Genomic DNA, 22,300 nt, shown 5'->3' with positions numbered 1-22,300 from the left:
GAGACATTCTGAGGGGAGGAAAGTGGATGCAGTCCAGGGTGGAAGGAGCTCCAAACAGGGAGCCCAGGGATGCTGCAGGGAGCCTGAGCCTACAGAGGCGATCATGCCACTCAATGGCAGGATGACACTCACAGCTCCCTGGCTCAGTTTGTGATGCAGGAGGAGGAGGGAAATGAGTGGAGGAATGATGCTCCTCCCTGAGTGCTCCAGCTTCCAGAAAGCAATGGAAACGCGGCCGAGAGCCCTGTTCCTACAGTCTTGACAGTCATGGGTTCTAGGACCAGGATCCCTTCCTTAAGCTTACAAGGGTGGTTTTGGCACTAAGAAAAAGGGTCCACCCAGTGACTTGGGAGGCAGAGGCAGGAGGATTGCGAGTTCAAAGCCAGCCTCAGCAATTTAGTGAGTCAGTAAGCAACTCAGTGAGACCCTGTCTCTAAATAAAATACAAAAATAGGGCTGGGGATGTGGCTCAGTGGTCGAGTGCCCCTGAGTTCAATCCCTGGTACCTTAAAAAAAATTATAAAAAGAGTCTAACTTTACTCAGAGAGAGCAAACACAGGTACATCCTCTACCTATCTGCATTGTCTGTGGGTTCCAGACAAAGGGCTGGCTAGATCAGTGGTTATAAAGTGGGAACCCCAGGTCATCAGGCTCTATAACACCCAAGGACTTGGGAGATGTGCATATTCTCAGGCATCTTCCCAGACCTGTTGAATCTAGTCTGGTGGGAGAGAACCCTGTGCTTTAAAACCTCTGCCCTACCCCCACGTGATTCTGATGCACACTCAAATCAGAGAGCCAGAGTTAGGTCAGGGAGTTTCGAATCTAGCCTCATATTAACTTTACTGAGGTTGGGGAATGGGTAAAGGCTTTAAAAATTTCCAGTTTCCAGGTCCCAACCCAAACCAATTAGACCAGAATCAGTGTTCAGCCAGGGCTCCAATGGACTAGAGAGTTGGAGAAGCTGTGTTGTTATGGAAGGAAGATGGTGTCCAAATCTCCAAGCATTTTCTCAGATGCCCACAGGTTCTGAACATAGTGCTCATGGAGAGAACAGGGGAGGGAAGCCAGACCTGTGTTGTCATGGCCAATCCTGACTTTCCACAGGTCTCCCAGATCCAGCGTCTCTACTGTGAAGATTTCAATGCTGTCTCTCTCAAACTTGTCGCTGTTGGTCTTGGAGGATTTCAGGAGGGTTGTTCCTGCCAATCAAATGACCCCAACATGACTGGCTGACCCTGAGATCTATCCAATCATGTTAGCCACCAACCCATTTTGTCTCTCTCCATAATGACCAAACTTTTCAACTCTAAAGTTAAATTTAGACTATGCAGTTATCATCCACCAGGCACCTTGGCACATTTGGTGTATGTGTGTGTGTGTGTGTGTTCTTTTATTGAGCTTTGCTGTAACCCTTTCAAGTATACATTTTTTTTCTAGTTTATACCCAAAGAAAGGCCTTCTCCAAGGAGAAGGTGGTGGGGTTCTATGTCAACATCTACATTCTTTCCTAACTCTTCATGATTCTCCATGTGAGGAAGGAACTACCAGTAAAACCACCCTTCCCATGCTCACTGAGAAAACAAGGGACCCCTGTGCAGATGGGACAAAGGGAATTCTCTGGAGACTCTCATCTGGAAGGCTGGAGAGATGGCATCAAATACCTCCCACCTGCCGTCTCTCATGTGGAATCTGGGGACTCCGGCTGTGGGTCAGCCTGAAATTTGAGGTGGTTTCAGAATCACCTCCATCCCCTCCTGCCTCAGCTTGCCTTGAAGTCTCCCCTGCCCCTGCCCTCAGTCCTACTGTGGTCCCACCTCACATAGAAAGTCTCTGGCATTCATAGCCTCATTGCAGACTGGCATAAGCACACAGAGAGACAGACCTTGGTCCAAATGCCTGGCTCTGCCTCTTGCCATCTGGACTATCTCGGACAAATTGCTCAATGTCTCTGAGACTTGGTTCCTCAAATGTCAAAAAGAGGTGTTCTTGTTCCCTTCCCTGTAGGGTTGTTGTAAGAACATAATAAGATGATGACCGTCAAGGGCGCAAGAGTGCGTCTAGGCAAGTAAGAGCAGATGTTGGAGCCATGGATTCCTTTGACCATGGTTCAGGAGCCATCACAACCACATACGGTAGAAGTTATAAATTAATTAGTTCATCATTCATTATTTGCTTTATCTAACCCATTAAATAATAATAATGATTAGTGTTTATCGAATAATACTTTGACCCAAATATTTCACATGTTCAATTAATTCCATGAAATTCACAATTCTATGAGGCACATAAAGTTTTTATCTTTATTTTACAAGTGGGGAAAAACTAAGTCACAGAGAGGTTAAGCAGCTTGTCCGAGGTCACACAACTCATGAATGGTGGTGTGGAAATTTAAACCAATCAGTTAAGTTCCCCAGGCTGAGGTCTCTATTAGCTCACTGTCATATTAGAATATAAGCACCCATGGCTCAGGATAAGCCCGTTCATTCTTCAAGAACAGTTGACATGCAGTTCTGAACTCACAAGCTCTGAACTAATGCATGATGACAACTTGAGGGCTGACTTCTCAAAACTCAGACACAATGACTGGATGGGGGCATCGAGAAGATCCTAGCCCAGCACTAAATGCCCCCTTCTCTGGGTTGCTATGCAAAGGCTTCAGAGTAACTTCAGGACACCTTGGGCATCTCATACTAAGGAAGAATGGTGCCCACTGGCTGGAGCTCATAGGAGGTTGGGAGGAGCCACTTTTTCCCAGGTGTTACTGGGGTAAATTTAGGACAAGGGACATCTCTGCCATTAGAACAGAAGAGAAAGCTGACTCAGAGGAGATATTTTAGGAAAAAAGGAACTTCCTTTCTTGTATGGGGCTGGGTTCAGCAATCAGAATTTCCCTGGACACTTCTGAGTCCCAGAGAGGGACAGACGTGGGTAAGCTTTGGTCCCCATTGCTTTCTTACCCGTGTCATCTTGTGTGCCAAAGAGCGTGATGAAGACGTTGGCATCGGTACCTGCATTCTTCTTGTCCCCTGTCTTTACGGTCACTGAGAACGTGGTTGATTTATCTGCCAGAAGAACATAGAGAAGTGAGTTGCAGACTGCTCTAGGCTCCTGGAGGAGAGAGGACCATCACCTCCAGGAGGGCTTCCTTGCTCCCCAAATCTGGCCCAATCAGGCCAGCTCTTCCCCTACTCTCTCAATCCTACACTCCTGGACCCCAGGATTAGAAATAAGCACATTTCCATGATCACTTTACTTGCAGTATGTTTTTTTCTGCAGTTGCCTGAGGGTGGAGATAATGTCCCCTGACCCTGGCTCACACAGGAAACCCTCAATCAATAGAGTCAATAGGACAGGGGAGATGGGGTGGGGGTGGGGATGGTGATTGGGAGAATCAGAGGCGACCAGCCTGGAGCCCTGGGCTGACTCCCATGCTGGGATGCAGGTTTCAGGGAAGAGGTATAAGCATCAGGGACTCTTGAGGGCCAGTGTTCATTGCTTCCCTGGACACAAATGCACTGGGAGCCTCTCATGTGCCTGGAGGGAAGGACAAAAGATGAATCAGATCTGGCTACGACCATTCCATCCCGACAGTAACCCCATGTACTTTACAAACTGTACTTTATAGTGAGCGTTTTGCTGGGCTCATGGGAACATGCTTCCCACCCTGACCTCTCCTTCCTTGCCGTGGAGGAATGAGAGGGTGATGCATCTGGATTGTACCCAGAGCCCTTGGGGAGGGAGGAAAGATGGAGATCAAAAGTGGAGGAGAGGAGGGGGCAGGGATTCTGGAGGGAGAAAATCAGCTCTAGTTTAGAAAACCTTTTTGCTCCAGAGCCAGGTTGCCAAGGGGGTTACTGTCACCATGTCCCCCACCCTCCTCATCCTCGCTGGGCAGCACATAGGACTCGTCCACTGGCAACAGCTCCCTGGACAGCTGGCCATCATCCTCCTCCACTGCCAGCCAGCGTTGGCACGGGAAGTAGTACCTGTAGGGATGGGGAGGGAAGGTTGGGAATGTCCTCTTAGGAAGGTTTCCTGCAGGAGCAGGCATGGGCTGAGAGTGAGGGGCACACAGTCCCCTCAATCCACCCTTCACAGCATTGCCCTTGCAGCACACCCAATCTGGGAAGGACCCCATGGGTCACCTGTCTGGGGAATGGTCTCCAGACATCCCATTGAAGTTGGGTCATATTGGGTGGAAGGAGAGGGCCTGTGGGAACTGATCCGACAACACTTTCTGGAACTAATCTATTAGCCAGAGCTACATTAGCAGAGCGTTTCTTGGAAAGTGCTCCATACACATGTGTTGAGTTAATAGATTTCGATGGAATGAACCAATTGTGCTTTGGGGAAAGTACAAAGGTTGCGGCTAAGGAGCAGACCCAGGGACATCTGGGGAAGGGAGGTCCTAGTCAGACTCCTCCATGGAGAGGAAGGGCCTAGCATGATGGAGGGGCCTGGACAGAAGGAAGGCAGGGCCAGGATGAGAGAGACAGCTGAGCAGTAACCAGGGGCTTGCCCTTGCAATCAGTGTCTGCCTCTAAAAACCTGGCTCTTCCTCTAATCATTGTGTGACCTCAAGCAAATCCCTCTACCTCTCTGCCAGGATTGCCAGAATCAGCCAATAAAATTACAGGACTCCAAGTTACATTTGAATTTTAGATAAACAATGAAAAATGTTTTCATGTATGTGCATCCAATATGGGGGATATACTGATATGCTAAAGTAATCTCAGAATTGTTGATGTTATTGTTGTTGTTGCTGTTATTTTCCTTCCCTTTCTTTCTCCTTGACCATGCCTCGGCTATCTGGAGGGCAGTAGTCTGAACCGAACCCCCTGATCCGAAAGCAATAGAACAAGTCTAAGGACAGAGAAGGCTGTTCATCTCCAAGTTAGGAACATTGTACTCCATTTGTGTCTCCTGCTCCCCTGGGCCTGATGTGATGCATAAGAGCCATTCGGGGACTAGTCCACATAGGGGCAGGGGACAGTGTACTCCAAGGGTCTTGCTCCATCTGAGCCCATGTGCTCCTCTGGTCCTCAGTACCCTCAATTATCAACATGCCAGAGCAGCAGAGCCAGAGAGCATGACCTTAGTCCAGGGCTCGGATGGGGGAAGGGACAATGTTATATTGATGGACATGGATTTCAAAGGCAGGAAGAGCTCAGCCAAGAGTGACAGAAGTTAAAAGGCCATTAAATTAATGTTTCAGGGCTGGGATGCAGCTCCGTGGTGGAGTGCTTGCCTCGCTTGCACAAGGCCCTGGGCTCAAATGTTCAATACTAGAAAAACAAAAAAATTACTGTTTCAGGGTGAAATGCATAGTGCTCCACTTCTTGCCCTTTGAATGTATGAATGGGAAAGCTAAAATTTCATTCAATCAAATAACTTCTGGATAATAGGCTATAGTTCTAAATTATGGCCAATTAAGAGAGAGAGACAGAGATAAAGGAAGGGGTGGAGCGGGACAGAGGCAGGGACAATGAGAATGTGAAGTCAGCAGGGGACAAGGACAGAGGGAGAGACAAAGGGCCATGGAGGTTAAGCAGGGAGAGAGAAGAAAGTCGGAAAAACAGAAAAGCAAAGGTGCAGGCCCTCCCAAGCTCTGCGAGAGCTTCCGAAGAGCAGGAGTGTTCCTTGTCCCTGAGGAGATACATTTTGAAGGCTCAGCATGCTCGAAGCTGCAGCACCGGCCAGCACACCTCCTCTCAGAACCAGAAACTGGGCCAGACCCAAGATGGGAGCTGGACTTTCAGCCTCCTTTCCCCAATGCCAGCAAGGGAGGTCTGGAGGAGACGGGGCCTGCTGACCCTGTCCCAGCCTCCTACGGGAGCAGATCCTGCTCAAGAAGGGCTCTAGGTGCAGGGGAGGGAAAGGCAGAGGGGCTTTTTAAGGATTAAAAGACAAGAGAGGCAGACACAGAAACCACAAGGCTTAGACAAGGGTATGGGGAGGAAAACGCAGGGCCTGGGTGAGCAACTTTGAACAGAGCATTAAACCAAAGCTTGGGACGATCGGAGAATCTCACTTTAAAGTAAAAATTGAGTGAGGAGGTGGCAAAGTTGAATGTCATAAGGTGTAAATGATTTTGTAAGGATTTTCCCACTTTTGTGTATAAGCTAAAGGTAGGGCAACATCAAGTATATCAAGTATAACCAAACTGGCCATGCTGTTGATACTGGTGATAATGAGGAAGTGGGGTTGGAGCTTGGGCCTTTGGATTTATATTTGTACCCTGCCATGCATTCTTGTAGATCCCGGGGAGGACACGACAGTGAACACAGACAGGTCATCACTTAACCTTCTTGAAGCAGGGACAGGGCAAGGACTGAGCACACAGATTCACTGTGGGTTAGGTGATAAGTGATACAGAGAAAAAGGAAGTGGGGAGGGAGCATTCTAGGCCTCCCTGAGAAGGTAACATCTGGGCAGAGACCTGCTTAAAAAGGGTGTGAGAGTGAGCCAAGGGAGAAGGGAGTGCCAGCGAGAGGGGACAGTGAATGCAAAGGCCCCAGGTGGGATCAGGTCTGTTGGGTTCAAGGAACAGCAAGGAATGTGCAAGGCGGGAGGGGCTGGGACCAAGAAGAGAGACAGGTGGGGATGTGGGGCAGACCCTGCAGCCCAGGCAGGCCAATGGAACTGGATGGGTTTTTCCTCTGGGTGAGTGGGAAACTCTGCAGGTGTTTGAATAGAGGAGGGACATGATCAGGTCCTTAGGCTGCTGGAGACACTAGGAGGGCCTGGGAGAAGCAGGGGGCCAGTCAGGAGGCTTTGAACACAGGGATAGAGTCTGGAAGATGGAGAAATGGGGTCAGACTTATGCTTTCCTGAGCAAAGAGCCAGAAAGTCCTGCTGAGGATCTGGGGGTGGGGTGTGAGAGGAGAGAGAGATCAAGGTGTCCAGGTGCGTGGCCACTGTTGACTTGGTCCAGGGCAGTTGATGCCAGTGTTGTCGAGTCCCTTTGACTGCAAAGCCCTTCTTCCTGAGCTGCAGAGGCTGGGGAGGGCCTGGGCACTGCTGGGAAGGCTGTGTCTCTCCGCGAAGCTGGGACTTGCTCTTGTGATTCTGTTCCTTCTGGACTTTTGTGGATTCACCTCTATCACCCAAAGCAGGTATTGTTTCCATTTGCTTCTAGCATGGAGACTGGGGAAGCTGGCTCACCACAGAGCCCTCACTGGATAGAGAGGGCTTCTTATTAAAGAAATTCCAACTAGCAACACCCACAGAAAAGGAGGGGAGGAAGAGGAGGACATAAGGAAGGAAAGAGCAGAAGAAGAAAGGAGGAAGGCAAAGAAAAAAGAGTCAGGAGGCAATTTCATTTATGAGTGATATGACATATACCAGGACGTAAACTTAACAAGAACATGGAGCAGTTCTGTGTTGGAAGTTGCAAAGCATTATTGAGGCACATAAAGGAACAGCTAGAGAAGTGGAAAAATGAACATGGGGTGCAGCACTTAATAACTTAAATATGCCACTCTCCATACATGCATTTAGTGGCAGAACAATCAAAATTCCAACAGGACTTTTTTTCAAATCACTTAATGTCTTGATTTGGAAAAAGGTAAGAATAGCTAATATTTTTAAAGAATGATCAAAAAGGACAAGTACTGATGGAGACTCAAATAAATTACAAAGCTACAATAATTTTTAAATTGTTGGGCTGGACCAGAAATGTCAAACAAATGGAACAGACTAGCCAGCTGTGGTGGGGCCACAGGGGAACCGGGATGTTCACAGCTTGTTGCTTGCCTCCTGTCTCAGCAGCACTTTATCTTTTCCAAGTTTAAATGCCTTAGGATTTCAGAAGGTCTGGAGTAGTAAGCTGAAGTGACATCACTAAGCCCACTTATTAGAAGACGAAATGACAGCATGAAGATGAAGCACTCATCCAGGGTGACCTGGTGAGGCACTGGTAGAGGGTAGACCCTGGGTCAAGATCCTGTTCCCAGCTGTGGGGTTGTCTTATGGTCCTTATGTGCCACCAAGATGACCTTATGGAAGTCATAACACTGGACCATCTGCAAACTGTGCCTGGTCTTCTGCAGAGGCCAGAGCTGGCCCACCACCTGCTTATTTATGTACATCCCATGAGCTAACATGAGTTTTGCATTTTTAAGTGGTTGGGGGAAGGAGACTAAAGATGGATAATATTTTGTGGCATGAAAATTACACGGAATTCAAATCTCAGTGTTCATAGATGAAGATTGACTGGAACCCAGTCATGCCCACCCACTTAGGTATCATCCAGAGATGGTTTTGTACTTCACCAGCAAAGTTGTTGTTGCACAGACCAAATGACCTGCAAAGCTAGAAATAATTTTTATGCAGCCTTTATAGAAAAGGGTTGCTGGTCTCTGGTCTAGAACATTGAAACTAGGTGTGGGATATTCTTTTTTTCCATGGTGGGACTTCTGGTTGAGCTAAGACTACATACAGAGACTAGGCGTGTGAGGCCTGATAGGGATTGAAATCTCTCAGAATGGATAGGCCAACTGGAGTGGCTGGTCTCCAGACTGTCACCTGAGAACTAGAAGCTCCAGTGGGCTTCCCATTGAGAGGGAAGAAGGCAAGACACCCACCCTGCCACAGGACCAAACCCACAGAGTCACAGCTATCCCACCCTCACCCACAGACATCACTTCACCCACCCCCAGTCCTCTCTCAGGACTATCTTAGTGGCAAAGATGGCCTTTTCTCCCTCTCCTCCAGCCCCACTCACGTGATCTCATTGTTCACATCGGTGATGTCTATTCTGTCCAGAAACCAGCCTGGTCTGCTGCCTGTGTTGTCATGGCGAATCCGAATCTTGGACAGAGCTCCCAGGTCAATGGCATAGATGGTGAAGGTGTCTGTCTAGGAGGGGCCAGAGTAGCACTCAGAGGGGTGAGATCCACTCTCTCCCCAACTTTCCATCAGCCCCACTCTCCCAAGGACCCAGCACCTGAGGTGGATGATAAGACCCCAAAGCAACCAGGGCTGGGGTGATGGAAACTGCAACTCATTAGTTTGGTGTTTGCTCTGCACTGTTGGTATTTAACCAGCCCCTGCCCAGGGGAACTTCTTGCTCTCATTGCCCAGCAAGGTGGAGGGAAGAGAGGGAAGGTGAAGAGAGAGAGAGAGAGAGAGAGAGGTAGGGAGTTGACGAGTCTGCTGGATACTGGCATTCGTATTGTATGTGTGTCATGGGGGTGCCCAGAGATTCTGTATATGTGTGCACGAGTGTGTCATCTCCTTCAACCACAAATTTTCATTAAGCACCTGCCATGAGTCAGTCCTGTGCAAATCCAAAGTGATTGACAGAAACAGAAGGCTTGGGGCTGCTCGCCATTTAGGTGGGAAGACGGAATGGGAATCATACACGTGTACGTAGGCTGCCATATGCACAGGAGGAAGCTGACGACACCAGGACCCTTTACGTGAATGAGGTATTCTTGGCTATCCTCTTTTGACTCTTTATTTTGCAAAAGATTTCAAATATTCAGAAAGCTTGCAGAAATAATGTAATGACAGTCTGCTCACCTTAACCTAGATTCTGCACTTACATGCAACATTTTCTGTATTACTCAATCTGTTCTCTCTCTTGCTCTCTCTTTCTACTTTTATTCTGAATCAGTCGAAAGTAAGTGGAAGAAACCATGATCCTTCATCCCTAAATATTTTGAACATTTTCATATAGTCACAGCGTGATGACCAAATTCAGAAAATTTAGTGTCCACACATTACAGACATGCATCATTTAATGATGAGGATACGTTTTGAGATTCATGTCACTAGGGGATTTTTGTTATTACGTGAACAAAAAATAAATAAGAGCCACGTACGTTTGGCATGCACCTGTAATCCCAGCAGCTCAAGAGGCTGAGGCAGGAAGAATATGAGTTCAAAGCCACCGTCAGCAATGGTGAGGTGCTAAGCAACTCAGTGAGACCCTGTCTCTAAATAAAAACTAAGGCTGGGGATGTGGCTCAGTAGTTGAGTACCCCTGAGTTTAATCCCTGACACCCCCAAGCAAACAAACAACAACAAAAACAAATAAGAGTGAACTTACAAAAACTAAGATAGCTAGGATGTTACCAGGTAATATAATCTTATGGGATCACTGCTATATATGCCATTTGTCATTGACCAAAATGTTGTTGTATAACTTGGGACTGTAGCATTATCTAATATACAGTCCATATTCAGATTTCACCAAGTGTACTAGTTTTGTCTTCTACAGCAGTTTCCCCCCAATCTAGGAATGTAGGCACTATAATTTTTCTGGGAGACCACTGAAACCCAGGAGGGACTCCTAGTCCTCAAGCCCTGGAGGGAGAGCTGAAGGAAAACTCAAGAGCCCTGGAATAAAAATCAAGTCATGAGCCTGGAAGTATTTTAATGGATTTGATTCATTGTTTTTCCTCCTCTGTGTTGATGAAAGAACCTGATTTGGGGATGAAGACAGGAATGGGAAGGATAGGGAACAGGGGATTTTGTGACATCTAGGAGGATAAAAATAATGGCTTTATTTTTTTCCTGCTTTTCCATCTGCACCTGGAAGAGGAAGAGGCTTGGATTTCTTTCACGGATTCTCACTGCCTCAGGACACAGTTCAACCTTCCAGCCTCACTTTCAAGCACTTTGTGACAGCACCCACCCCATAGGTCTTATCCCAGCTTATCAACCACCCAATAGCACCAACCACAGCTTGGCGGGAGATGCTCCAACCTCACACCTGAGCACTTTTCTCCTTCCACCTCTTTGCTCACACCATCCTGTCTTCTACAAACACCTTTCACTGTCTTTTTTATTTTTATTTTATTTTTGTTGCCACTGAGTATTGAACTCAAGGGTGTTCTACCATTGAACTACATCCCCATCCCCTTTTATTGTCTGAGGGTCTTTCTAAGTTGCCTGGACTAGCCTTGAACTTGCGATCCTCCTGCCTCAGCCTCCTGAATCACAGAAAGTACAGGTGTGCACCACGACATTTGGCTCACTGTAATCTTTACACACCTGCACCATACTCATCTGCCCAGCTGAAGTCTCCCCTTCCCATCAAGGCTTCTTCAAGGCACCCCATGGTAAGCCCTTCATCCGGGGAGCCCTGCTCAGCCTGCTCCATGCCTGAGCTTTCTCAGATACTGTTCTCTAGTTGTACCTGAGAACCAGCTAGCCTATGGGCTCCACGTGCTAGAACCTGCTTGTCCTCTTCTCATTCCCCATCATGTGCTGGTGTGTAGAAAAGAGGCACTGCCTCAGTGGATTGAAAGAAGCACTCAGCTAGACACTTAGCAGATGCTATGCTGGGTGGGGCAGCCATGGGGACCATCCAAAGGCACCAGGCCCCATGCCTGAGTCCCACCCCCAAGGGAATGGAGACCCCTCACTACCTGCCCCTGCTCAAACTTGTTGGATTTGTCCGACTTCTTCAGGGGCCGCTCACCCGTGTCCCCGTACTCCTCACCGTAGATGGTCAGGAAGACATTGGCATCTGTGCCGGCCTTGGGCACATTGCCTGTGATCACCTGGACTTCATAGGTGTTGGCTGGAGACACAGAGAGATACAGCATTGAGGAGGGCAATCAATGAGATGGGCCTGAGAGCCAGGTCTAGGCAGACCCTGGGAAGAGGAAGAATCTACAGGAACTTCTGCACCAACCTGGAACTGAACCTGCCTCTCCTCCCGCCCAGGACGCCTTCACAGTGAGGCTAAGAGCAACATTTGGCCTCCACATCCCTCTCTCCTATGCGCCCCACATTTAGTTATTTCAGGGCCCCTCTCCAAGCCATTGGTTCCTCTTGAGTGACTCAGGACAAGGGCCATGCTCAGCCCAAAGAGAACTGCCCCTGGTGGCTTTTCAGACACAGGTCAGCAGAGCTATTCCAGAATCATGATGGGTGCCCACCTACTCAGCCTTTATGTGAGGGAGACCAAGCCATACCTGACCCCTCCCTGGTCCCTTTAGGGGATTTATGGCCCCTCAGGCTTACGCTCAGGACCAGATCGGCCTGCTGGCACCAACTCCACGACAAGTTCATTGTCCTCCTTGCCCCGGGCCAGCCAGCGGTGGACTTCGAACTTGTACTGCTCAATCACCTCCTGCATCCCCGGCCCGAACTCCTCCTCTTCCTCTTCTTCCTCGGACTCCTCCTCCTCCTCCTCCTCTTCTGACGAGGACTCCTCCTCTTCCCCCTCCTCCTCCTCCTCCTCCTCGCTGCCCTTCCTCTTCTTCTTCTTCTTTCTCTGCAGCTTGGCTTTCAGCCGCTCCTTCTTGAGCAGCTGCCGCAGCTTCTCCTTCTCCTTCTTCTTCCTGGCCTCCTGCTCCGGCGTGAGCTCCACCTCCCGCACCACCAGGTGCCGCAGCCACACCGCGTCCACGAACCAGCTGGGCCCAAAGCCCTCGCCCGTGTGCCCCAGACGGATCTTGTAGATCTCACCCACGTCCGCCGCCTCCAGCTGTGCAGATCACAGGCCAGTGGCTGGGGTGGCCCCGTGTCCTCCCCACCTCCCCTGCAGAGCCAGGAGCAGGGCCTGCGTGCTGGGCTGTGGCCCAGACAGGGCAGGGGTCTCCATGCTCCCTCTCGCCAATCACACCCAGCTTGGCTCCTCTGGCCTGGTCCCAGTGACCCCTAAACTTCTTTTCTTCTAACCCCTGTGGGAGCCAATCTTTTTTCCCCATTTCTTTCTTTCAAACATACACACACACACACACACACACACACACACACACACACACCATTCATTCCTATTGTTCCTATTTCCACATCTTTCTTATGCAGTTCTCTCTCTTGGTCTGTCTTTATTCTCTCCTCACCCCTAGCTCAAACATATTTGTTCTGATTCCTGTGCTTTATTATTGCTTTTTTGAAAACGTTCTGTATCTTTCAGTGTTCACTTTCCATATGTTTTTTAGTATTTAGCATATATAACTTTTGTAATAAGCAAAAAGAAAAAATGTTCTTTTTTTAAAAACAAAACTCTCATCCATGTCCCCAGATGTCTAAGGCCATCTCAGACACACAGCATCAGTTGGACTGCTTGTCCCCTCCTCCAGAGCTTGGAGCTAGTTCTGGCCTGGCTTGGATGCACTCTTTGCCCTCAAGAGCTCTGAGTTCCTTAAGAGTGGGGACCATCATTCTAAGTCTCCTCACTAGGCATAGCACAAACTGGCTCAAAGGACAATGTAGATAGAGTCATCAGTCTTAGATGGCATTGTCACTCTGTCTTGAACCACATGCTCTCAGGAAGGACCTGCGTAAGACGAGGTCTGGTCCCTACAGGCTCCAGAGAGAGGCTCACATGGGTCTTTGCTAGTCCAGCTCCTCCTAGGTACCCTGATGCTGAAAAGCCCCTGGCTGGGCGTTTGACCCCCCTCAAAGCCTGGTTCCCCCAGTTATTCCACTTGAGTGCCAGGGAAAACCAAGGCCTATAGGACTGCCTCATGGTCACCCAGTGTCCTACTATTGGATTCTAGCAAGTCCCCTGACCTCCTGCTCATGAACTCACAATTGGCCAAACCATCTTTGTGAAAAAACTACCAGCCAAGATGGAGTCCAGGGCACGCAGAATTTATTCTTTTCTACTAACTTGGGAATGGGCACTAGGCCTGGTAAGTCATGCCTTGAGTACAATAGTTCTCTTCCCATGGAGGGCTGTCTGTTCCCCCTCCCATCTGCCCTTTCAACTGTGCCTGCTCCCCCACACCTAGCCAGCTGGCCCCTAGAGGATGCACTGCTCAGTCACATCTCCATCACTGGCCAGTTTCCTGAGTGCCTTCCCCAACACTGATCATTACAGGGACCGTGAAGCCAGCCAGGCAGGCATTACAGAGCTAGGTTTTAACTAAGGAGGAAGCTGAGACTCAGGTCAAATACTTGGGCCTGCTCAGCAGCATATGAGGGCATTTGACTCAACGAGGCCTCTCCAGCTCCAATGTGCCAGACACCTGTGACTCTGGCCTAGTTCCAGCTTGGCCAGGACCTTTTTCTTAAAGTTCCTCACACCTGACTTCGACCTGAGACCAAAGATAACCCCTGATTTAGCTCAATCCCTTCATTATAGGCCCAAAACTCAGGCCTGGAGAGGGGGTTCCTGTCCAAGTCACAAGGTAAAACTTGACTGAGCCCAGTCCAAAAAACTACGCTCTGCTTCACTGCCCCCAGGGAACCCCCCCCCCCACCGGAAGCTGAAGGAATCCTAGTGCAATCTGTTTTCCAAGCAGCATCTCCCACTCAGCTGGAGACAGGCAGCTGTTCTGAGTGGATGTGGCTGGGGAAATAAGAACAGCCAGGGAAGTATCTTGGTGTCCAGTAGACCTCCGTGGGCACCCCCGCTGCTCACCCCACACACCTGGAACGTGTCCTTGGATGCCCGATCAAAAGCCTTGGAGCGGCTGGAGAGGAAGAGCACCTCAGTCTTGCCTTCCTCGCCGTAAATCTGCAAGTAGACTCGGGCAGTGGTACCTGCGCCACCCACATCCCCTGTCCAAATGTCAACCTCATAGTGGACCACTGAGAAGGCAAATGTGGGAGAAAGGGGAATTTAGTAATAGCAATCACGGTAGTCACAAAACAAACATTCCCCGAGTCTGTGTCACGTGTCTCCTGCTTCACAGCACCATCTTATCTAACCTGTCCCCAGCACCATGAGGAAGTATGATCATCCCCATCTTGCACTAGGCGAGTGCTCGACCACCGAGCTGCACCCCACCCCTGTGCTATTGTTGTTGTTGTTTCTAAATCTTTATGTCCTTGGCTAGTACCCGGACTGCTGTATTGGAAATTAAGTTTTAATTCATAAAAGAGGAAAGGGGCCCATTCTTACATCGCCAGGTGCCATGGAGAAGCACATGTGTATGGTACAGCTTTTGGAGAACTTTGGGGTAGGTTGGGGAGGTGAGGTGCACAGGAAAAGATACCAAAGGTCCTGGCAAGGGAAGAGCTGACTTGGGGCGGGGCTCTTTCCAGGGTGGGGGGTGCCTGTGGGTGTGAGCCGAGGGCAGCTGCTCTCGGGGTGGAGGTAGACAGGGGAGGGAGGGACCTTCCCCTGACAGAATTTGGTCCCACTGTCTCCCCACCCCTCTAGACACCCTCAGGAGTCTCTGACCTACCATGCTCTGGGGCTCACATGAAATGCAATGGAGACCAGATCACCTTGAACTTCCCCGTTACCACCCTGTCCAAGATGCCCCTCCACCCACTCCACTGCAAACCCCTCACCCTGCTTCATTTTCCTCAGAGCTCTGCTGCTTTATCTTTTCTATTTATTGCCACAGGGGAGTGACGTAGAGCCCGTGAGGACAGGAGTTTTTTCTGTTTTGCTCTCTGCTGCCTCCACAAAGCCCAGAGCAGGGCTGGCTCAGAGCAGCTTCAATAGATAGCTCCTGAATAAATGAGTGAGCTGTCTTATCTGCTCAGCCAGTCCTCCCAGGGCAGGACACGGACTATGCCTCAAACTCTTCTCCACAGGGCTGAGAATGTGCATTTTCCAGATAATATCATTTGCTGCCTTTATCCCAGAAAAAAAAAAATTCCATCTGTGGAGTCCTCAGTTTCCCCATCTGTAAAATACGCCCTTACTGCCTCCCAGAACCAGGGTACCGGAGGCAATCGGAAGACCCATCATCTCCCCCACAGAACTCCCCTCTCCCCACCAGTTGGAGACAAGACCCAGCTGCCCAGGGTCCGCCCTCCTTCCCCAGCCTCAGCACACAGGGGTCCACACTGCGGGTCCCGCCAGCCTCTTGCATACATTTCTGGATCTCCACGACCTCACTGGGGTAAAGCTCCACCTCCAGGCGCCCATCCGCCTGGTTCTTGTCCAGCCAGCGGTTGGCAGGGAAGGTGTACTTCTTGCCTTGGCGAGGCACGCGGATCTGGACGCTGCCCAGGAACCAGCCTGCGTGCATGCCCGTGCTGTCGTGCCCGATGACCAGCCGGTTGATCTGGAAGGAGACCCCAGTGAGGGTGCACCAGGAGCAGGATGTGCAAACTTCCCAGCCTCCCTTGCTCTCTCCCCTCAGCTGGGATCTCCAGCTCCTCGGAAGAGGGAGGCTCCCAGGACAGGCAGAGAGAGTCCTGGCCCGAAGGGCCACCTGCCATCTGCCAGCTGGGGGACCAGGGAGTCTCCCCTCCTGCCTGGGACCCCCATCCCCTCCTCCAGCTTGTTCTCAGGGAGACTGTCCCTCTCTAGCCAATTGCTTTGCCATTTGTTAACATCTTTGCATGCAGGTGACAGGGATCAGCGTTCTGATTGCTTTTATGTTTTGTGGAATTATCTGATGGTCTTTAAGAACCCTTCTTGCCCTGAGATTCTCTCTGCCATGTCTTGTGCCAAAGGGGCAGATTTTAAAGTGTCTGTGCAGGCTTTGCTCCTTGCTCTCCCAGATACTAAGAGTCTCTCCAGCTGGTAATGGAACCATTATCACATGCTAGTGCATGAAGCCCCGTCCCCTGCTTGTCAGAAGGAAACCAGCTGTTTACAAGGTCTGAGGTCCCCCTGGGTGCCTGCCAAGGGACACAGGAGTCTCATTATTTTCCTGTGGGGTGGGACTGTGAATGTCCCTGGAAGACAGAGACTGAAAAACTCAAGGCAAGGCTGTGTCTTCTATCTGATATGACTGGAAGCTCCCCAAGGGCAGGGACTGTCATTCAATCCTACAGCACCTCGCCCTTGAGGTAGAGTAATTGTTCAGTGGCATACTGAGCACTTCTAACGCTAATGTTGAAAATCAGAAAACCGATGTAAACGAAGTTAAGTGGCCGGGGCATGCTGGGCCCCTGACCAGGCAGTTGGCAGATGGGGCTCAGTACCCAGCTTCTTGGCCACACTGAGGGGGTTTTGGCAATACAAGGCAGGGTCCACATGCCCTCCCACTACCTCCCTTCCCACCCACCCCCATGTTTCATTGATCTGTTGGCTGCTGCCACTCTACAGTTATTGATTCAACTTAAAATGTAAATAATTTTTGATCAAGGAAAACCTAGATTGAAGTTCATTAACCTCAAGAGATAAATGATATGAGACTGTTCCCCAGAGTGTGTGTTGATGGGAGGAGAAAATTCTAGAAATAGGGTGCTCCACAGAGAGGCACAGGGCAGGGAAGCAGAGAGCTTGTCACTGCCTCAGTTCCCACCACGCAGCCCCCTGAGAGCAGCAGGTGCAACACATATACCCACACAGACATTTTGGGGGCTGTGGCCAGTGGTCGAGTTCAGGGTTTAGATCTTTGTTTCTCCAGGTCAAGTACAGAGTCTCACCTTGACCAACCCCTAGCCAGGCTACTCAGATCTTTCTTGGCTAAGCCCCAACTTTGACTTAAACAAAACACTAGCACAGTTTCTAAGAGCTTGAGGCTATATTCCTAGGATGACCCTACTGCCCTTAAAATGCCTGCCTGAGAAAACCTGAGACTGCCAAAAGAATACGCTCTGGGTTCTAGCTGGACCTGCAGGTAGTCCTGAGTTCAGGTGCTGGGAGGGTAGAACCTAACTAGGATAGGTGCCAGTGAGCAGTCCCAGATGGGTGTCCTGTGGTCTGTGATCCTCAGCTTTTCATTGCTGTGACCAAACACCTGATGAAAACAACTCAGAAGATGAAAGAATCATTTTGGCTGGTAATTTCGGAGATTCTGTCCATAGTTGGCTGGCTCCAGGGCAGCAATATCATGGCACAAGAGCATGGCAGAGGAAATCCACTGTGCTCACGGCAGCCAGGAGGCAGAGAAAGTGACACAGAAAGGGGTCGGGGCAGATAGAGCCCCCAAGGCCATGGCCCCATGACCTACTTTCCAGCCACACCCCCATCTGCCTATCGTTTTCACCACCTCTCAGTCAATCTGTTCACATTATTATCCATCAAATGGATTGATCCACTGATGAGGTCAGAGTCCTTATGATCCAGTCTTTGCCTCTGAACATGGCTGCACTGGGGACCAGGCTTTCAACACAGAGCTTTTGGGAGACATTCCAGATGAAACCCTTTCAGAGTCCAACCTCCCCTTACCCCTGTGATTCCTCACTGCCCCGACTCTGAATCGCTGTTCACCCTCCTCCCATTCCCTGCCTTGGAAACCTCTGCCACATCAAAGTTGGGTTCAGCTGGCACGCCCTCTTTCCCCGCTGCAGCAGGATACACTGATTGAAGTGGCCTCACCACTCTAGTGGCGGGCTTTGTTTATCTTTGATGAAGTGCTCAGATCTCCTACAGCAGGGCCACCTGGAACCTTGAGAAAGGGAGACTCTTGGATCCCACCCCCTAAGACAGCATCCCTCAGGGGTGACCTGGAATTGTCCACTGAAACAATTCCAGTGCACACTCAGGCCTGGCGCTGGGAAGTATTTTCAGGATCTCCTTTAAATATTTCCTTTTCTCTTTTCCTTCTCTGAACCCGATATCCCCTCTCCAGGTGCACTGATTCTGGCCCTATAGGTAAAATGTTGGGGGGCGGTAAAGCTACTAAAATTCCACCCTCTGTGAGGCCCTGGGAGCTTAGCCACTGTTCACAGATCTTCAGTAGCTCTAGGTCATATCTGAAAAACAGCATCCCTCATTAACAATCCCCAAGTTAACAACTCTTTTCCTTCAAAACAGGCTCATCCATGTGTGCACGAGTGTGTACATGTACATGCATGTAGATTCCTATGTGATCATGTGCAGAATGGGTGGGATGATGTCATGTCACACAACCTTGGGAAGGACACTTACAGTCCCAATGTTCAGGGTCTCCAGGGTAAATTCGTCCACCCGGCCACGTTCAAAATAGTCTTTGAGGTTATTGTCAGAGACGAGAAGAACTTGCTTGATGGTGTCGGATTTATCCCCATAGAGTTTGATGTAGACCTTGGAATCTGTGCTGGCTCCAGAGACGTCCCCAGTCTTCACGCTGATGTGATAACGAAAATCTGAGCAGTTCAAGGCAGAGGGAGAGAGAGGGGAGGTTAGTGCAGGTCACAGGGCAAGGAGCAGGGCCCCTGGGACAGAATGGAAGTCTGTGGTTGGGGGAGACATGGGCTGTGAGTCAAGAACCCAGGTCCTGTGACTCGGGGCAGGAGCTCCCTTCATCTCTGTGGAACCCCCTCATCTGCAATATCAGAATTTAATAGGTTCCCTGCCTGCTCCAGAGGGGTAAATGCTGAGAACAGGAAAGGAAATTGCAAACCACAGGCCAGAGCACCAAAACTGAAGACAAAAGGATGTCCAGCAATCACGTGGCCCAGCATCTCTTCTGATGGATGAGGAAACCAAGGCAAAGGGTGCATCATCTGACAGTGTTGAGCACACCAGGCACACAGCATTATGGCTAGGGATGCTCATCCCAGTTTCCTGGGCAAGGAACTGGAGGCTCAGAGGTCATATGTTTGGTGCAAGATGGTGACATTTAAGAAGTCACCAACCTGGAGTGAAATCTTGCTATGGACCTAAATAAAGCCCCCTGCTCTTAACTGGACCCATGTGGATGTGACTTTGTTTTATCACCCAGAAAGGTCTGCATTGCCTGTGTGCAAGGATAAAACACCCAAGGAAAAGGTGAGTCCTAGGATAACAGGAGCCAAGATCCAAAGTTCTCCAGGTGTGCTCCAGGTGTGTCTTGGGAAAGGAGAAGCAGCATTGAGGATAAATGAAACCATCTCCAAGGCCTGCCACTCAAGACTTGGGGTCTTCCCACTGGGAAAACAGGGTCGGAGAAAGAGAGCTGAGCCCAACTTTCTGGGGGCCAGCCCTGCAGCATGGCCAGGCCTGGTCCAGACCAGTCCACTAGGAACATCCAAGTGCACTTGTCCTTGCTTAAAGCTGTACCAGGAACTAGAAGAGCTCTTCCTTATGCCAGGTTCCATCTAAACCCTATCAAAGACTCTGACTGGGAAAGCAGGAGGCTGAGGGCCTGTCCACAGGGCAGGACAGGAGGCTGCTGGAGGGGGAAGAGCAGTGATATAAGACAGCTTCACCCTGGGCACTCGGGCCAGCTCCATCCCTGACTATAGGCCTGGTGGACAGGGGGTGGGAGTGTCCCCTACCACAGTCGAGGGTCTCTTAAGTCCTGTAATTCTGAGCCCAGACACTGGACACTCTGGTTCCAACTTTCTGATCTGGCCTTAGGAAAGGTCAGATATAAACCTCTAGCTCCTCCAGACTTCAGTACCCCATACAAAGAACAAATAGCATCAGTGCCACCTTCCTTTGGGGATATTGCAAATGAGACAGAAATAATAACCAGGAGGTGTTGCTATTGTTAGGATTCAGGGATAAGGTTCTTTCAAATGTTGTCTTGAGCCCATGATGAAACCCCAGCACTTGAAGGAATATCACCAGTGAGGAAAACCCTAAGGCCTCTGGGAGGAAACAGTTGTGAACTCAGTCCTCATCTGTAGTCCCTTCAAAATGTGACTCTCCTCTCCAGGGCACGGCCAGGGCACATTAGCTGCTGTAACTGATCTCGCTATTCTGTTCACCCAAATGCATTTAGGGCCTCACACCTGTGGCCACAAAGGGACAGCACCAAAGGACATGCCAGGCATTTCCAGCCCCTCCCTCATGGCCACTCCTCTCCACCTCCCCAACGCTGCCTCCTTGAAATGTTCTCTCGAAGGGCTCACTTCTGCCCAGCTAGAGGAGGGCACCCATCCTGCCAAGGCACATCCACCGCCCAGTCATGAGGACAACTCACTCTTGAGTGTGGCGTTGCTGTCACTGGGCAGCAACTCTCGGACCAGCTGCCCATCATCCTTATCTTTGTCCAGCCACCTGGTGGGCAAATAGGACGAGGTCAGTGCTTTGAGAGGGGCAGGCAGATGCCCCAGCCATCACACCAGTTGCCAGGGAGGCCAGAGCTTTGAGTTGAGCAAAGGAAAGTGGGTCCAGAGGGGCTCCCAACAGAGACAGCATCCCCCCCAGACTGGCGAAGGAGGTCTTCCTGGAGCAGGTGCCAGCTGGATGTGGCTGAGACCAGAAGGAGGGCGGTGAGTGCGCCAGGAGAAGGAGGAGGAGGAGCATCCCAAAGGGATCAGCGTGTCCTGATGAAATGGGGAGCTGACAGAGGCCCACGTGGACGGGATGCGGCGAGTGGGGGCTGCGTGCAGGCCGATGAAGCCGGGAGGCAATGGCCACAGGATGTAGGCCCTTGACGCTCACAGTAAAAAAGGCATTGTTATCCTCAGAAAACCCCCACCTCTTTTTCTGAGAGGGTTCTGTGTGCCTAGCCCTGTGCTAAGAGCTCTGAGCTGGGAGAAGGCAGGACACTGAGACAAACAAGACCCAGCCCAGGCTGTGGAGAGCCTGCATGGGCTAAGGAGACAGGATGGGCTGCGCGCAGCACTGGGGACTAAGGTAAAGAGGGTGCTGGAGCAGGTGAGTGCTAGAGGAGTTAGAGGAGGGGGTGGGCTCAAGGGGAGGCGGCTGGATCTGCATCTTCAAGGGTGAGATTTGCCTTTGCGAAGAAGCTGGGTCTGTGCCCTGTGGGGTTTGACAGCTGTCACGCATCACTATGACACAGTGAGCCATGGCCCAGCTCTCTGCGTCACTGGACTACCCACCTGGAAAGTGCCTTCCCCAGTGCCCAGGGAGCCCAGTCTGGTTGGCGATCTGGGGCTCATGGCAGCAGAATAGACAGCCTCAGTGTTCTCTGGGGGTATTTGGAAACCAACACATTGGCTCTTGACCAAAAAAGCATCTAACTTTATGTCTTGGTATTTATTTCACAGCCCACCTCTAGTGCACTCCGGAGAGATGCAATTCCTGGGCCACAAAGTCCCGGAAGGAAGTGGGGGCATTGCTACCCCCTAGCCCTTCTGATGTGGACCTTGGGCCACTGGGAACTGTCGTCTTCTCTGCTCGTGTGCCACCTTGTCTCGGGGACAACAGAGGCAACACTGCGGTCTCTGCCATCCCTTCTCTCTCAACCTCCCTCCCCAATCTCATGGTCTTCCATTCCCTTGGGACCTTGTGGTCAGGTGGCTCTGAGCTAACCCTATAATGCCAGAGGGCAGCTCGGCTATTGCACTTCCATGGACCTTGGTGCTATGATCCCAGAGCACTAGAGAAACAGGAAAGTCCAAGACAGGAAGATTCATGAAGGAAACCTGAGCATAGATAAGGGGCGTTTGGGGACACAGACCTGCCAGCTAGAGTCCCCTAAATTGATCCACGGGACCTCCCTTTCTGTTTGTCAGGCTGAGGTCACTCTGGCAACTCCCATAGCCATGGAGTCTGCAGAGGAGAAAAGGCTAGGAGCACCTGGCCACACATTTGCAGAGGGGAAGGACGGAAGGCCAGCAGGCCTCCCCCCACACACACCCCCTACACAGATGTGTA

At 50.4% G+C, this 22,300-nt stretch overlaps 1 protein-coding gene across 3 annotated transcripts in view; it reads right to left on the bottom strand.

The window, feature by feature from the left end:
• Loxhd1 (lipoxygenase homology PLAT domains 1) overlaps positions 1 to 22,300 on the bottom strand; it is a 133,935-nt gene that overhangs the window by 51,919 nt on the left and 59,716 nt on the right. For 2 of the 3 annotated variants that reach the window (XM_048806606.1, XM_015482237.2), the window contains exons 15-24: positions 20,658 to 20,734; positions 18,698 to 18,894; positions 15,743 to 15,935; positions 14,342 to 14,502; positions 11,983 to 12,448; positions 11,382 to 11,536; positions 8,729 to 8,862; positions 3,823 to 3,989; positions 2,961 to 3,065; positions 1,074 to 1,202 (exon numbers count right to left, since the gene is read on the bottom strand). In XM_048806606.1, the coding sequence (XP_048662563.1) occupies positions 1,074 to 1,202; positions 2,961 to 3,065; positions 3,823 to 3,989; positions 8,729 to 8,862; positions 11,382 to 11,536; positions 11,983 to 12,448; positions 14,342 to 14,502; positions 15,743 to 15,935; positions 18,698 to 18,894; positions 20,658 to 20,734 (1,784 nt within the window). The remainder of the gene's footprint in view (positions 1 to 1,073; positions 1,203 to 2,960; positions 3,066 to 3,822; positions 3,990 to 8,728; positions 8,863 to 11,381; positions 11,537 to 11,982; positions 12,449 to 14,341; positions 14,503 to 15,742; positions 15,936 to 18,697; positions 18,895 to 20,657; positions 20,735 to 22,300) is intronic. The other variant, XM_015482238.2, reaches the window with a different exon arrangement.

Source organism: Marmota marmota, unplaced genomic scaffold (assembly GCF_001458135.2).
Source record: "Marmota marmota marmota unplaced genomic scaffold, marMar, whole genome shotgun sequence".
Classification (NCBI taxonomy): Eukaryota; Metazoa; Chordata; class Mammalia; order Rodentia; family Sciuridae; genus Marmota; species Marmota marmota.
This window is presented reverse-complemented; position numbering and strand designations above follow the sequence as displayed.